We start from the raw sequence: 16,266 nt of genomic DNA, 5'->3' as shown, positions 1-16,266 counted from the left end.
CCCCCCAACATTTAGGAGCTGAAGGAATGTGCAGGCCGGCTGTTTGTGGATTCTTTGCCCGAATTCTGTCTTCCAGAGGTGGAACAGCATTTTTGTGGCCTCACTACAAAGCAGACATATCTTCAGAATCACACAAATATAAATGCGCACTGTACAAATATGAAATTTGCCTTCTTTCTTACCTGTTATCTGACTTAATATGGCTTTAAGAAGATTAGTCATACCTTATTAGTAACCAACTGAAAACTATTGACAACTAATTATACTTCAAGGATTGCAGTTATGATTGGCACAGGACATGGTTTGGGAACCCCTAATTTAAACCAATTCCAGCCGAGGAGAGCATTGTCTTTTGATTAGATCATTAATTACACGGTATACACTTGCTATTTACTTAATGGAATCTGTGAAATGTTACTATGCCTTTATAAACTATCACTAATCTCCTTAGAGAGAACTGCTGGATTTATCCACCATCGATGTCATCCTTATCTCCAATTACCACTGTATGATGGCACTGCCCTACATCACAGAACACACAGGCTTCACTGGGACCATCTATGCCACAGAACCCACACTGCAGATTGGCAGGTATGGAGCAAGGGGGAGGGGCCAGTGGAGCTGGCTGTAGAGAATATGGCTGTAGGAAATATTAGTTTGGTAATTAAAGGGGAATTTCACTTTATAACACTTCTGGGGTCATTTTCACACCTACCCGGGCTTTTGTGTGCACGCCAGACAGTTTTTAGCTTGCTTGCTTTAATATTTAGATATTTATATATACCTGTGTAAGCAAACCCCCCCCCCCCCCCATCCAATAGAAGCCCATTCAACATCAAACTCCATGTTAGACTCATTGTAAACACAAGTCCCTGCTTCTCATGACTGATATTGTCCTTCTAATGAATGTCGCCCTTCATTTTTTGATTAGTTATTTAATTTTAAATGTCTGACATTAGAAACAAAGACCTATTTTTTTTAGCGCAAGTCTACATAGTAGTACGGTTTCCATTTTTTTCTTCGATTTCGTTTCGCGGCAAAATCGAGAAGAGAAGCAAAACAATCCATTAAGTTAGTGTTGAAATTGAACAAACTAACGTCTGCTAGCTTTTGTTTGATGCGATTTCGGTGTAATAATGAGGTGCATTGTACCCTGTTGTTATAATGCGTCCGTTAAACTTGCCTTGAAAGCACAATTTCATAGTTTTCTACACGATGCAACTTTGTGCCAGATATGGCTGGATGTAATAAGACACCCCAAACATAACAGTCGAAGAAGTTCGCAAACGAGGACTAAGGTTATGCAGCGACCACTTTGAAGCCACCGACTACCAAGGCGACTGTTTGAGGCCTGGAGCTGTACCCACCGTTTTCCCATCGTTGGTCGAACCGCTCGAAGTAGGTACTAAGCGGGCTGGGTAACGCTATCGCGTCTGTCTGTGATACATAGGATGTCTGTGATAACAGTTAGACAGCTTTCTGACTGTTGTTATAGGGTTCCGCTAGCTAGTAGTAATACAACACTCTACAACCAATCTAATGTTATTGTCTTGCAGGTACGCCCACATCAGACGTCGCGCAATGATATGCATCCTTGAGTTTGACATTAAACTGCCTGGGTCTACTTCCTGCATTTGTAAAAGAAAGCAACAAAACAGCGTAAAATATTAACATAATGAAATAACTAACCGAAAAATGAAGGGCGTCACATTTATTAGAAGGACAATATCAGTCATGAGAAGCAGGGACGTGTGTTTACAATGAGTCTAACGTGGAGTTTGATGTTGAATGTGCTTCTATTGGATGGGGGGGGGGTTTGCTTATATGAGTATATCTAAATATCTATATATTGAACCAAGCAACCTAAAAACTGTCTGGGGTGCACACAAAAGCAGATAGGTGTGAAAATGACCCCATAAAGTGAAATTCCCCTTTAAATAAGCATACCCCATGTGTGCTTGTGTGTGTGTCTGTCTGTCCACACACGTGTATGTGTGTGTGTGTATATGTATATATGTAAAGACACACGCATAAATAGTGCAGTCCATAAGCATTTGGGCTGTGACACAATTTTTGTTGTTTTGGCTCTGTACTCAGCACATTGTATTTGAAATTAACCAATGAATATGAGATTAAAGTGTAGCTTTAATTTGTGGATATTTTCATCCATATCGAGTAAAAACATGTAGGAATTACAACCCTTTTTATGCATAGCCCCTCCATTTTTGGGGACCAAAAGTAATTTGACAGTTGGGTGCTCTGTTTCTTGGCCAGATATTGTCTCTCGGCATGTGGACCAAAGAAGCATCAGTGTCAGTAAAGCAGGCCGGTGAGGTGGAAAAATATGAATAAATCGATCAGACTTTGCCAAAACATGGGACGTGTCCAAAATAACTGTTTGGTACATTGTTATGAAGCAAGAATGCACTGGTGAGCTCACCAATAGGAATTCTTGACTGGAGTGAATTGCCTGTCCTAACTCTAATTGAATATGCAAGATGGCAGAAATCCCCCAATCAAACAGTAACTGAAGATGGCTGCAGTACAAGCCTGGCAGAGCATCACCAGGGAAGATACCTTTTGTCCAGTGGTGTCTGTGTATGGGTCACAGACTTCAGACTAGGGATGTGATGGTATGAAAATTTCACGGTATGATAATCGTACTACTCAATATCACTATGTTCGGTATAACACGGTATCAGGTGTTAAGCTAAAAAAGCTTAACACCTTAACACAAAGTTTACAGCTCAATCTGTTTATTTATGGCTCTGCAGATTGTTGTTTTGATTAATTGCAAAGTTGCTGTGGAATATATATTGTGCCTAATACATACTACTGCACGATTGGATCCCTGCCGTCCGGTTTCCACATAATGCTGCATGATTAATGAACAGGAAGTTACCAAGTTGGCTAAATTAGTGCCAATGTTTCCCTGCTGTTCCCGACTACGGGGACAGCACCTCTGCCAAAGAGGTGATGGCATTAACCCCTAGGACTCAAAATGGTTTTTGGCATTAACCCCTAGGACTCAAAATGGTTTTTGGCTGTTTTTCACTATCTTAATTTATTTTATTTTATTTTTTTTACAGTTTTTTACATGGTAATTAAGAAGATGCCCCAAGTAGGCTATTACATACCAGTTTTATCATAAGTCTCTTGGCAACCAGTGTTGTTTTTGCCACCAGTTTTAGTCATAGTCTTAGTCTTTTGACTAAAATGCATTTTAGTTACATTTTAGTCATGCTTTCTTCATTAATTTTAGTCTAAACTATGACTAAAATCATATTTATTTTAAAAAACAAAAATAACAAAGTATTTTACTCACATTTTAGTCCTCCTTAATTTTTGTCACATGTAATTTCCAGCCTCCAGTAGTTCAATACCCTAAAGATAGTCTACAAAGGTAATGACTGGTAGTCACAGATTATCCAACTAATTTGGAAACAACCTGTTATGACAGGAGTGTCTGCCTCTTTTACACAAGTGAACTCTGCTTCTAATGTACATACGGCATTGTCTGCTTGCAGTGTGTCGCCCTGTAACAAAGCAGCTTTAGTTTTTAAAAAGACAAAGACATTAAAGATTAATGTAAAGCATTTCACTTTTATTTATTTAAAAACACATAGCTCCTTTGTTGATTCAACTCCATGTAATAAAAAAAAATATCATATGGTCACAGGCTGAGTGTTACATGGACACATATAATAACATTTTATATAAATATTTGGCTATCATAAGGGGCTTGCCAAAAAGACAAGATTATTTTACAAGAATTGTGGAGATTATTTAGGATTGTTTAAAGTTACCAGTATAACAAAACAAAACTGTTCTTATATCAATTGAGCATGGTAAGGCAAAGTATTTTAAAACATGTAGAATAAAATAAATTAACATTTTTGCCCTTATTTCTAAATGTGAAAGACTTTCCAACAAGAAGCCCCCCAGCCACCCAGTTATTTAAAGCTACCAGTATGTTTTAAATACAATGAGAGCTCCAACACGACATTACACTCAGTCCAGACAGCCCGAAATCATTCGGCGAAGAACAAAAGTGTACTTACATCCTCAACGGGAAAATACAACAAATCTAAAAAGACACCTGAAGCTTCGACACCGTGACATCTAGGCACCAGTGAGTAACGTTAAGTGGTTATCAACTTACAGGCTAACTAACCAGTCCCTAAAGTTTTTCGCGATTCGGAATTTTCGGAATTCAACACAACATCAACAAAATGCCGCATTTTTCCCGACGCTGCATAATTCGTAAAACGGCGAATAATGCAGCGTCGAGAAAAAACGTGCCATTTTGTTGATGTTGTGTTGAATTCCAAAAATTCCCATACTTTTGCTCTTTTTCTTGCAGAAGAAGAAGCCAGAAGAAGCGACATTGAATTAATGTTTGCTAGTGATAGACTGGTTATGGCAGCAAAAAACATGGATCACACAATTTACATCTGTGGAGAGTGTCAAGTTCACAATTAAGCCAATGACAGGCATGCATTGACCAGTTGGTTTTCTGCACCTTATAGTGCATGCTTATTATTGGATCAGCACAAATCAAACGTTTCACTACGCCCCTCTAGAGCTAGGGCAGCCGGCAGGAGTTTCATCGGTGAAATGTATCACATGTTCTTCTAATATAGCCTATTGTATTTCTAGGCTATGTTTTTATTTTATTATTTTTGTCTCGTCATATTTTCGTCATTTTAAATGAATTTAATTAGTCACCGTTGTCGTCCTATAAAAGCATTTTCGTCATGTTATCGTCTTCCTCATCAAAAAACAGGTCGTTGACAAAAACAACACTGTTGGCAACCCAAATTTACCAAAAGATTCTACTCCTATGAGTTAGATAATCAAAAATAGCAGTTCAAAGCAAAAAAATTCATTTACGTTTTATAAAAAATTTTTTTTTTGTAATGTATTTCCAAAAGTACATGTCTCACCACAATGAAAACACCCTGCAATGTAAGTCCAGGGTGTATGTAGTACCCACACCAAATATCATGTAAATTGAACTTGCCATTGCTTTACAATGTCGCATTATGTACATGAAGAGCCTAGCGCCTGAGCCTTGCACCAGAAAGGACACTAGACCTAAAAATATTGATAGAAATAAGTTTTTATTCCAAAAGCACAACTGAAATACAATGCCTATATGTGTGTGTATATATATATATAACTAATGCCTAAGAACTATATAGGCTACCATAAATAAAAATGTATTTTTATTTATGGTATAATTTTTTTTGTTTGTTTTTGAACAATAGTAAACTACAAAGAAAACAAATTACTTTATTATTACTATATTATTTTCACTGCTGTTGGAGTTACGGGGAAAGGGAGGGGGGCAGGGGGAGTTCATCAAAGAGCTGAGGGGATTGGAGGCGGGGCAGTGCATTGATGTGCTGATAGCAGTTACATGAGAAAAAAAGGCTTCAGACTATCAATCAATCAATCAAATTTTATTTGTATAGCGTATTTTACAGCAGTTATCACAATACGCTTTACAGCCAACCCTGGCCTAAACCCCCACAGGAGCAAGCCTAAGGCAGCAGTGGCAAGGAAAAACTCCCTGTGGCAGATGGGACGACATTCCAATTCATTGCTCAGCTTAGCAGAGAATGCACATTTCAGAGCGCCTCAGAGACCGATAGAATAATACATATTTCAAATAATGAATACGACATTGAAAGAAAACAAAATATCAACTCGCCATCCCTGCTACTTGCGTGCTGTGCGCAGAGTACCGTATTATTTATTTAGACATTGGCAAACTACAGCATAAATTGCATCTTTTGTTTATATTCAATATTAGTAATTGCAGCGAGAAACTGCAGCTGTAGACACAAAAAAGTATATTACATTATGCTAGCAACAGAACGATGTGGATTTTATATATATATATTAGTATAGTATAGTATTTACCATCATTGTTTTATTATACCAGCGTGTGTTCGTGTTTTTGCAGAGAAGCGCAAATCCTATCAATAAAACTGGTTTCGCAATTTCTCAGCATAATGATGGATTCAAAGACTAAACAAACTCACCCGATATTGTCTTCAAATGGATCCATGCCAAAGAAAAGTACTTATTCACCCTCTCAAACTAACAGAGTTTAGCATGAACTGTGGCACAGTCCTCCATTGCTCTTCGACGCTCCCCAAATGTGGGCTTGATTTGTTGACATAGTTAAAGGTTAAATGACACTAGCAGACACCCTAGGTCCAGTATTATATTATTTAATGTGGGTTATTTAGATATTTTATTAGGCTAATGGTTGAAAAAACAATTCCCCGCATGAAAATAGCTTTTGTCAAGTGATTTACTATTACAGTATTACGTTACGTTTATTACTATTTCATATTTGAATTTAACGGTATACCGTCATACCGGTATATCGTCACATCCTTACTTCAGACAGTCATTGAATGCAAAGAATTTGCAACCAAGTGTGACTTTATTTAACCCCTTTGCACACATGCTAAATCTGGCCAGTCCTTGTCCATTTAGGGGGTACCCTATTTAAAGCTTTATAACTCCAGATGTGAGTATCACAGAGACTTGAAAAATTGCGTAAATGAAGCAAGACATTTGTACCATTTACAATACTAACTTAAGCCCTATTCGCACGGGACTAGTATTACCTGGGGACCTCATGTGATTTAGAAATTACCCCCCCACGTCTGTGTTTTGTGCGGCGCATTCGCACGGAATAAGCAAAGTCTATTTTACTCTACTCATAGAAGCCGCATTGACTGCTTCGGCCCGTTGCTGCGATAAGTCAACATCGCCGTCGCATTGGACCTGGCAAGACTGGCCTGAAAACAAATAGAAGTAAAACATCTAGCAGTGATTATAGCTTAACTATCGAGATTCTAAGTAACTGGAGATAAAACTTTTTTTGTACTCCACGTAGATCATAAACCCTTGAATATAAAAACAACTCATTGAAATCCGTTGAGAATTGTAAACGTTATAGTGCTTTTTATCCAGAAAAACCGCAGCTCCCCCGTTTACTTATAGGCTATTTGTTTTCAGGCCAGTCTTGCCTGGTCCAATATGTCAGCGACGTTGACGTACGATCCAAAGGCCAATGCAGCGTCTATGTATATATGTCTGCATTTACTGACATTATTCCCCCGGATATTATTGAAAATGTCAAGGCTCTGCTCTGCGTAACAGTAAAATTTTTACTTCACAAATTACGGACATGGCAGATTCGCACGGGATTAAGATCACAGACAACCTCCGCAATTATTACAAATTACTAGAGGTCCCCAGGTAATACTAGTCCCGTGCGAATAGGGCATTAGATTCGTTTATATTCATAATTGAGGAAGAACTATAGTGCCACAAATGCAGTTTAGGCAAAAAATCAAAAATGAATTTGCTCTTTTTTACTTTGCAATGAAATACTGATATATTGGAAATGTACAGCAGGTTAAACTATACATGCCCTAGATCAAAAACTGCTTGCCTGCAAGTGCGTCAAATCTAAGGGAGGATACGCAGAACTACTCTAGATCTGTGAATCAAAAAGTAAGCAGTGTACCCAGTGTCTCCAAATCTATCCAAAATGTCTAAATAATGCATTGCTGTAAATCACAACATAAGCATGTATTTCACTACAAATCAACTGTTTTGACTCAAGAAACTCACTGTTGCATCATTTTCAAGTGGGGTTTATAAGCTTTCTGTCAGTAGAGTGGCCTAAAATATCTAGGGGTCCTGAAACATATCCAAAATGTCTCCAAAAATGAATAAAATGCTTTTTGTCCATTATAAAGCATAAACATGTGCCCCTTGTGAAGGTTTAAGCTCTTAGCACAAAGCCCCTAGTGGTCGGCACGCCGGCGTGCCGAGATTCCTGAACTCAGACATTCAGTGCTACTGCAACCAAAGTATGAGTTAAAAACAGAAACATGTTTTAGTTTCATTAGCAGACGATACATGACAACTGTGCTGAATACGGAGTTTCGCAGCGCTACCATTGTTGCTCTGGTCATTCATTTAACATGCACCCCCTCCCTGCAGTCTCATCCACAACTACACCCCCCCCATCCATGACATAATGGACAATACTGTCCATCTTGGCATTCATAAAAATAACCACGAAAAAATCGTATTCCGTCATAGCAACAAGATAAACCCGAAAATAGCCCTAAGATATGCCAATACAGCAGTGAAAACGCTGCTCACTGAATAACGAAATAAACGAGAAAAAGTTTTTAAAAATGATACCATGTCATTCTACAGTCAATATCTGGGACTAAATATTGAATAAATATACAACCTTACCGTTGGTTTAACGCATAGAGATGTCCCTTTTGAGATTGAGTGATCATATATTGTCTTGGACAATCCGTTTGGGGAAAAATATGCGCATTTGTGATGCCTGGGTACCTTCCAAAATAGCTGTGCGTAATACCACACGTGTTGTTTACAGCGTTGTTGCCCTTTTTAGCACAGTCTGGCTTGATTGATGATTCATTTATACAGTAGGTGAGAGTATAAGCTTTCTAACGATGTATGACATGTCTAATTTTTCTTTTACCGAAAATGTTCTTATATGCCAGTGTCTAAATAAATAATACGGTAGGCTATTCTGCGAGCACTATGCAGGTCGCGAGTTGATATTTCGTCTTTTGCTTCGTTTTTTCTCAATGTCGTCTTCATTATTTGAAATGCGTATTTATGTGTTATTATTCTATCTGTCTCTGAGGCGCTCTGAAATGTGCATTCTCTGCTAAGCTGAGCTATGGATTGGAATATGTGTCTGACGTACTGTTGCACCGTATACCGAAACTTCAGCACTTTCTCGGTACTTAAAAAAAAAAAAAAAAAAAAAAAAAGAAAAACTGTTCCGTATTAAAATTTTCCGACGTTCGGTAGTTTTGCGTCAAATGTAAAAGCCAGGGAAATGTGTCTCCCGCATTACTGATTTAGAGGATGAAAAGTGTAGTTTGTCAGAATCTTCGCTAGATGGCAGTAGCAACTAAGGTTGCCAAGTGAGGTGACCTGCGCTTGTGCATTCACTTCCCTAATACAGCGCAAGCTTCCACTCAGTTGACTTCAGTAGCAATAGGTGTTCTAATTTGTAAATATTTTATTATAGGAAGATGCTGTATTGTTATTAGAATATGCTGTTTTTAGATCTATTTAAAAGTGAAAGACCTGTTTAAAGATTATTTAGTTTACAATAGTTACATTTTTGAAATTTATTTAACATATTTTTCTATTGTTCAGTGTTGTAACACTATAGGCCTATGCATATTAATATGTTGATGAGGCTTCAACTTAAAGGTTGTTAATGAACCAGGTTGTTAATAAACCATGAATTCGAAAATGAGGTCAACCCTTGTGGACATTACGTTTCTGATCTATTAAGGTAATTTCAGTATCGTTAGGTACCGAGTATCGAATTAGCATCGTTTAAGTTTCAAGTATCATTTCAGTATTGAGTATCGTAATACTAAACCTGGTATCAGTATCAAAGTCAAAATTTTGGTATCGTGACAACACTAGTGTGACGCCTTTTTTAGTTGCGGCGCAGAAACACTGCAGCTGTGCATACACGCCGGACCATCTAAGTGTTACGACATAGTAAAGGCCAGGACACATCCATGGCGACGTAACCAAGTCATCCGACAGCCTCTCTTAGCTCAAAATTGGCCATAAGTCATCAATATTTCATACGATCATCGTGATATTCGGTAGATATGTTGGGTGAAGGCATATGATCATGAGGACAAAGCCATTTAAAAATCGCTCCATAGGGGACGCGATGGTGCCAATGCTTGGACCCCTCCCAACGCCGCTTGCGGCTTTAATTATTGATTTACTTCTGTTGTTGTCAGTGCTGTTATTGTTATATATTGTTACATTTATCATTATTTTAATATTATTATTATTTTACATATTATATATGTATGCTTTTGCAATAATTACATCTGTATTTCATGCCAATAAAGCAACTTAAATTGAAAAATTGAAATTGAGAGCAGCAGACCTACTAAAAAGTCCATGCCCCCCAGAAGTTCCTCACAAAATATCAGGAGCAATGGCCGTGCCTCCGCCCCTCAAAACTTCCGCACCATGCATTTTGCACATTGTGCAAATATGATTTTGACATTAGCCACCAAAGAGCTTCAGGTAATAATTTAGCTAAACCTCTAGTTACAAAAGCCTACATTCCTAGATAATTTTTCAATTGAATACTTTTTTTTATTTATTAGGCCTATATGATGTGTGCCTATATAAGCTGATTCAATTATTAAATAAAAATGGAAATCATGAACAGAAACTTGGTTTTATTCATAATTGACTGTTTTACATCGCAACATAAGTTTCTGTAAATACTTGAAACTGAAAACATGTTACAATATACAAAATAAATTATTTCCATTTTTATTAAATAATAATTCACTTATGGTTATCAGTTTGTATAAGCACACATATCATATAATGAAATATTAATCATGAAAAAATTGTTTTAAGCAGGTGTACTCAAACTTTTGACTTGCAAGTATATCATAATATAGCTCAGTGCAGTGCAAGTGATACTTTAGAATCAGGTCAAATTCTACAATTTCAACAGTTGACTTCAACAGTCAAAACTAGAATTATGAAGAAAGGCTTGTGTGTGCGTGCAAAGCGAAGTGGTGCGAAAGCATGTGAACTAAGCGTTACACTGACTGTTCTGGTACTCAAAATATTTTCCTAAGGTTGGCAGGTCTGTAACAGATACAGGCTCGTTTGGGAGTTTACAAAGGGATATGGTGTTTTATGTCCTCAGAGAGAGAAAAATGGAAAACGAGAGGAGAACAGAAAAAAGAAAGGAATTCTTTTTTTTTTTTAAGTTGTCCTACAGCCCTTAAATAAAACCTGAGAATCTGTATTTTAACATGTTTTTTGATTGTTTGATTTAAAATCTAAAATTGGTGGAGTATTGAGCCAAATCAAGTAAAATGTTTTTTTTTTTCCCCAAACATTATTTAACTCACTGTATAGTAATGAATTAAAGGACCTGGAGGCAGAAGGTATCACTTGCCATTCTGTGCAGTAAATTGTTTTGTACTTGATCCAATCTATACAAGACACACTGTCATTAGATCTTATCCCGATGAGTTGTTTTGAGTGGTATCAAAACACAGCTCAATGTGGTATCAAATCTCCTTTTTCCTCACACTGGTCCTTGTATAACAGAGAGAAATGTTGTGATTTCAAAGAACCTTTTGTTCCACTTCCAAAGATTTTCTGATCTTCATTTTGCTTTTTTACAATACAAACAATATTTTGTGCCATTTTAACCACACTAACTGAAGAATTGCAGAGGAACAATAAAAAAAACCCTACTGTCTACTACAGTAAGGCAGAGCCAGACACCCAAACCTTGCCAGTACCATGTTATGTTCAGTGTGGGCTCCATTATTAGTAACCGTTCTATGGCTTAATTTGAGGACTAATTTCACTTCGTATTAAACTCAAAGTATGCCATTAAATATGGGACACTTTGTCCCATGGGTTTGTGTTGGATTTCTATAATTCCTGACATCAGGAAAATTTTACAATTAATTGAGATTTGGCTCGCAAAACGCAAAGGCAATGGCTAGCCTTGGAGCAAAGGCTACTTATTTACCTTGTGCGTTGTCAGCCCAATAAATCAATTTTTTTCAGCACTTAAAGGGTAACACCAGTAATTTCCTTTTTTTCTGTATTGTCAACATATTTTATAAAAAGACCAAAACCGATAATGTTTCTGTCCAACTCTCAATGAATTTAGTCATCACTGATATACTTGGAGTCATAGAACTCCATTGTTGTGCAAAAAGGTATTAAAACAAGTCAAAGAGACATACTTTGGCCTGCATAATCATAACTGAATGCTAAATGGGGTAGGACAAACATTTTTTGGTTTTGATATTTTCATTCCTTTTGTTATCCTTGAAGTGATTTCCCAACTTTTATGTTGTTAATTTGATCTCCTTGATGGCTTTATTCCACTTTATTCCATTTCTTTGATCTTGTATTTTCTCTAAATATTAATATGTGTTTGCTGCAGAGTATATGTTATTAATATTTGTAAAAAAAAGAAAAGAAAAAACAATAATAAAATAACAAGGAAAAACAGGATAACTCAAGGCGGCTACTCCTACAGCTTTTATTGTGATTTCAGGTTTCTGTCCAGGAAATTCAGGGGAGCATTACACAATTATGTCTGCATTTGCAGTATAGTTAAGTGTGTGAACCCTAGATTAACCTTCCAATGCCCTACACCCTTAGGCTGTTGATGGAGGAGTTGGTGAACTTCATGGAAAGGGTTCCTAAGGCACAAACTACCACCTGCTGGAAGAATAAGGACATTCAAAGGTACTGTACACGCTCAAGTAAAATTAAATACTGTAGTGGATTGCGTTATAGTTGGTTGTCATATTGCAATTTAAAGGCAACCAGAAATTTTGCAGTGCAGTTCTAAAAAGATTGTGTCTAGTTTGTATCATTTATTTATATTCAGTTTGAAGATGCATGTGTGTAATTATATATTTTTTGTTTGTTCTAATGCAATACAAGTATGTGTGTGCTAACGTGATGCAGGTGTGTATACACATTCATCCAGGCTTCTCCCAGGCCCCTTGAAGGAGGTTGTGGATGTGTGGACTTGGAAGAAGTGCTACAGCTTGCAGGAGGTCAACTCTGCTCTCAGCAAGGTCCAGCTAGTGGGCTATTCTCAGAAAGTGGTGAGTTTCCCTCCAGCATGTCCAGCAGCATCACCATCACACCCTCACACTGACCCTGCTATGTGCACAAACCCCCTTGACTATTGTAAGAATAGAAATCTTACCGAAAATAACTTTCCATTACTAAAAAGTGACAAGAAGGCTACTATTAGCAACTTAACACATTATAGAAAAGTTTGTAAGCAAAGATGGTTATGATGGTGGTCAGGATGAGGAGATTTCAGACAACTGATAACTTGGACTGTAAGCAATAGGCAACTTCAAGCTGTTGACCAAGACTCAGACTAACATAAAAAGATGTGTGCAGCAATATATAGTCTGACATCTGTCTAATAACGCTGCTCCGTGACGGCTCCGGCGTCCTCACAACAGGCATCTTTTAGACTGGTTGCAAAGCGATGGTGTGCGTCGTCTCTCAGGCGCATCCTCAGATCCACTTCTCTTCGATAAAAAAACAACAACAAAGCACAAAAAATACTAGAATGTAACAATAACAAAACAGTACAGCATTGATCCTGCTTGCACTATCTTACTAAGCATACCACACCAGATTAACATTTGCAGCTGAAACAGCAACTAGTTCCCCATGACATTGGCTTTTCCAAAACTGTATTATGAAGAAGCTGAGGTTTATATAATGCTGATTCAGTCGGATGTTTTGCAACTGAGTCTCTTTATCACAACCTGCTGACTCCCTGTCAGCACAGTAAACAGTTTATTTTCCTTTGGGAGTCTGATAAGCTGCACACTTCTGTAAACTGCCCTACACTGTAATAAGGTAATTCTATCTCTGAATAAATTGGGCCAGTTTCAAGATTAAACTTTAAGTGAATGTACAATTTAATCACGCCCTTCGAACTAATATGTCAGTAAAGTTTGCTTTCGAGAATGGAGGAGGTTTCTGCCAATGAAAATGTGTTTTCATCAAAGTATTGATGTCCTCATTGTGATATTTTGGTTAAACTTTTAAACTATCTGCATTTACACAATAAATGCTCTGCTTTGGTCTCACTTTATCAAGCATACTTCATTCTGTTTAATACCAAGGGATATACCACTATTTGTATTTGTATCTGTATTTGTTCATCCAGCAAAATAATGAGTATTTCTGATAAAAAATGAAAGTGGGCATGGTGTAAACCGTAAGTGGGTGGGGTTTAACACAGAAGTTGTTTAAAATGCCAAAAATTCCTGATTTTTAATCACTGACACAGTTATTGTTGGGATATTAAAGCATTAAAGTCATGATTTTGCAATGACATCTATAATAAGCCAGTTTAACAAAAGGCAATTTGCTTTTTAAAGCTGTATTTAACAAACAATGACCTATAGCCATAACAGGCTTTTGTGACACTGAGGTAAACCAACAGTCACATCACGTTTCTAACAGGCAAAATGTTTTTATAAATAAAAACATTGTTACTCATCCTTACTCTGAACTGCATAGTATGAACTGCATAAACTCTACTCTAAGCCCTACCTAGGGAGACTGAAGTCAATTATAAACAGAAACAAATGCTTTTATAATAAAAAATGAGGATATTTCTCACTGTAATGTAAGCATTCGTTGGTAGTTTATGGTGACTTGTAACTAAACTTCTGTTAAAGCAGACACAGTCGACTACAAACTATTCCAGACTGGCCCCAATAATCAGCCAACAAAATCAACTCGCTTTTATTGAGTACAAGAAAACTGACAATTGACAGTCGATGCAAAAACCCATTAACTTTTGGATTACTATGCAAGACTACCAGACCACTCCATCTGGTTTGCATAAATACTTAATATGCTTTCTTCCCCCTTGCACTCTGCCGGTTGACTTGACCCACCGCAATATGCGATACAAGGAGGACAAAACTCCCAGCAGTGGAGTGGATAGGGCTTTACTCCCCTCGAAAATAGCCTGATTTAACCTGCTCCACCCTTCAGTGGTGTGAGTAAAGGGATCTTTATACATGAGAAATAGCTATTCAATTTCCACCTGCAGAGACTGGAGAGACCAGTGAAAAGCCCCTCCCTGAGCTCTGTGGAACGTGTCCCCTGCACCTTGTCAATCTTGGGCTGCTTACCTGTCAGCAAACCCCTTTAAATATCGCTCGTTGGACCGCAACTTGGACATCACCGTGCATGCAGGACGCCGCCAACAGCACATGCAAAGGGGCTAGTGTAACACATTACCTGGAAACACACTGGAAGTAATCCTCTCTCCAACGCAACCGGACAAACACGTACTCCGTGTCTCTGCAACACCATACACAATATACAAACTAAACTCCACCAATCAAAGCTCAACGCTCTGAACCACACAGCCTAATAAAGAGAAAGAAAACCATTCAAGAAAACTTAAGATCCCCAACAGTCATCCGTTCCTGACATGCAGCGACGCGAGCGAGAAAAAGTGATTAAAAGGCATTTGTTTCAATCAGACTATCCTGACCTGCTGCGAGCGACAGCGAACTGAGCAGCGATTGTCGTTCACCCCTCAAATATTTGTTCGCTGTGTCTCTAGTTGTGTGAGTTTTCGCGACTGTGTCCCGCCCCAAACACTTTTTATTGGTTGAGATCCGCAAACCAACCGAGACTATTATAGCATGATTATTTGGCCCATAGTATATATGTCTATGATTTGGCCTGCTCCCTAAACAGTCTTACTAGTTAGCAATCATGCTATGAATGGGCTTGATCACTGTTTTATAGGCATTGTGCATAACATTGCTATATGTAGTCTTGCATAGTGGTTTTGAGACATCACAGCAGCTAACATGCTACAATGCTGTAGACATAGGATATTATTTGCATTACGTATGTAGTTGCTAGCTACCATTTATTTGAAATGAGAAGGCTTAGCTACTCACTCATCATGGAGCGCAAATGGAAAATGTCCAAAAATAGCGTTGTTTGCCCGAGTTGTTTACGCACCTAGTTAATTTGGTTGGTTTGGGCTAGTCTTGCTATGACAGGCGACGCTACATATCAGGACAGTTTCACGCGCGATTTCGTCTCCAGTTCGCTTGCTCGCTGGCTGTCAGGAACCGGTGTAACGCTGCTACCATTTGTAACAATTGTTTGGCTACAGTGGTACAACACTAGTATGAGACAACAAGAAACAATGTATTACAATGAAATTAAACACGTCACTCACAAACATAAGATAAGATATACTTTTATTGAACCCCGTGGGGTAATTTGTCCTCTGCATTTGACCCATCCTAGTTACTTAGGAGCAGTGGGCAGCCACAGTGCAGCGCTCGGGGACCAACTCCAGTTCTGAGGCCAGTGCCTTGGTCAAGGGCAACTTCAGGAGCGCACCTAACATTGCATGTCTTTGAGTGTGGTAGGAAACCGGAGTACCCGGAGTAAACCCATGCAAACACGGGGAGAACGTGCAAACTCCACGCGGAGAGGATCCGGTCAGACCCGGATTCGAACTCGGAACCTCCTTCTTGCGAGGCAACAGTGCTAACTACTATGCCACCGTGCCCGCCCGAACATCCGACATTACGAAACATGAGATACGAAGTACAA

General features: G+C 38.2%; 1 protein-coding gene across 5 annotated transcripts in view; it reads left to right on the top strand.

Moving 5' to 3' along the window:
- Nucleotides 1–16,266, top strand: part of ints9 (integrator complex subunit 9) — an 86,819-nt gene that overhangs the window by 17,359 nt on the left and 53,194 nt on the right. For all 5 annotated transcript variants that reach the window (XM_035421475.1, XM_035421477.1, XM_035421478.1 and 2 more), the window contains 4 exons: nt 16–78; nt 452–591; nt 12,286–12,372; nt 12,620–12,740. In XM_035421475.1, the coding sequence (XP_035277366.1) occupies nt 16–78; nt 452–591; nt 12,286–12,372; nt 12,620–12,740 (411 nt within the window). The remainder of the gene's footprint in view (nt 1–15; nt 79–451; nt 592–12,285; nt 12,373–12,619; nt 12,741–16,266) is intronic.

The sequence above is a fragment of the Anguilla anguilla genome, chromosome 6 (assembly GCF_013347855.1).
Source record: "Anguilla anguilla isolate fAngAng1 chromosome 6, fAngAng1.pri, whole genome shotgun sequence".
Classification (NCBI taxonomy): Eukaryota; Metazoa; Chordata; class Actinopteri; order Anguilliformes; family Anguillidae; genus Anguilla; species Anguilla anguilla.
Note: the sequence above shows the minus strand (reverse complement) of the source record. Positions and strands in the feature narration are given on the sequence as shown.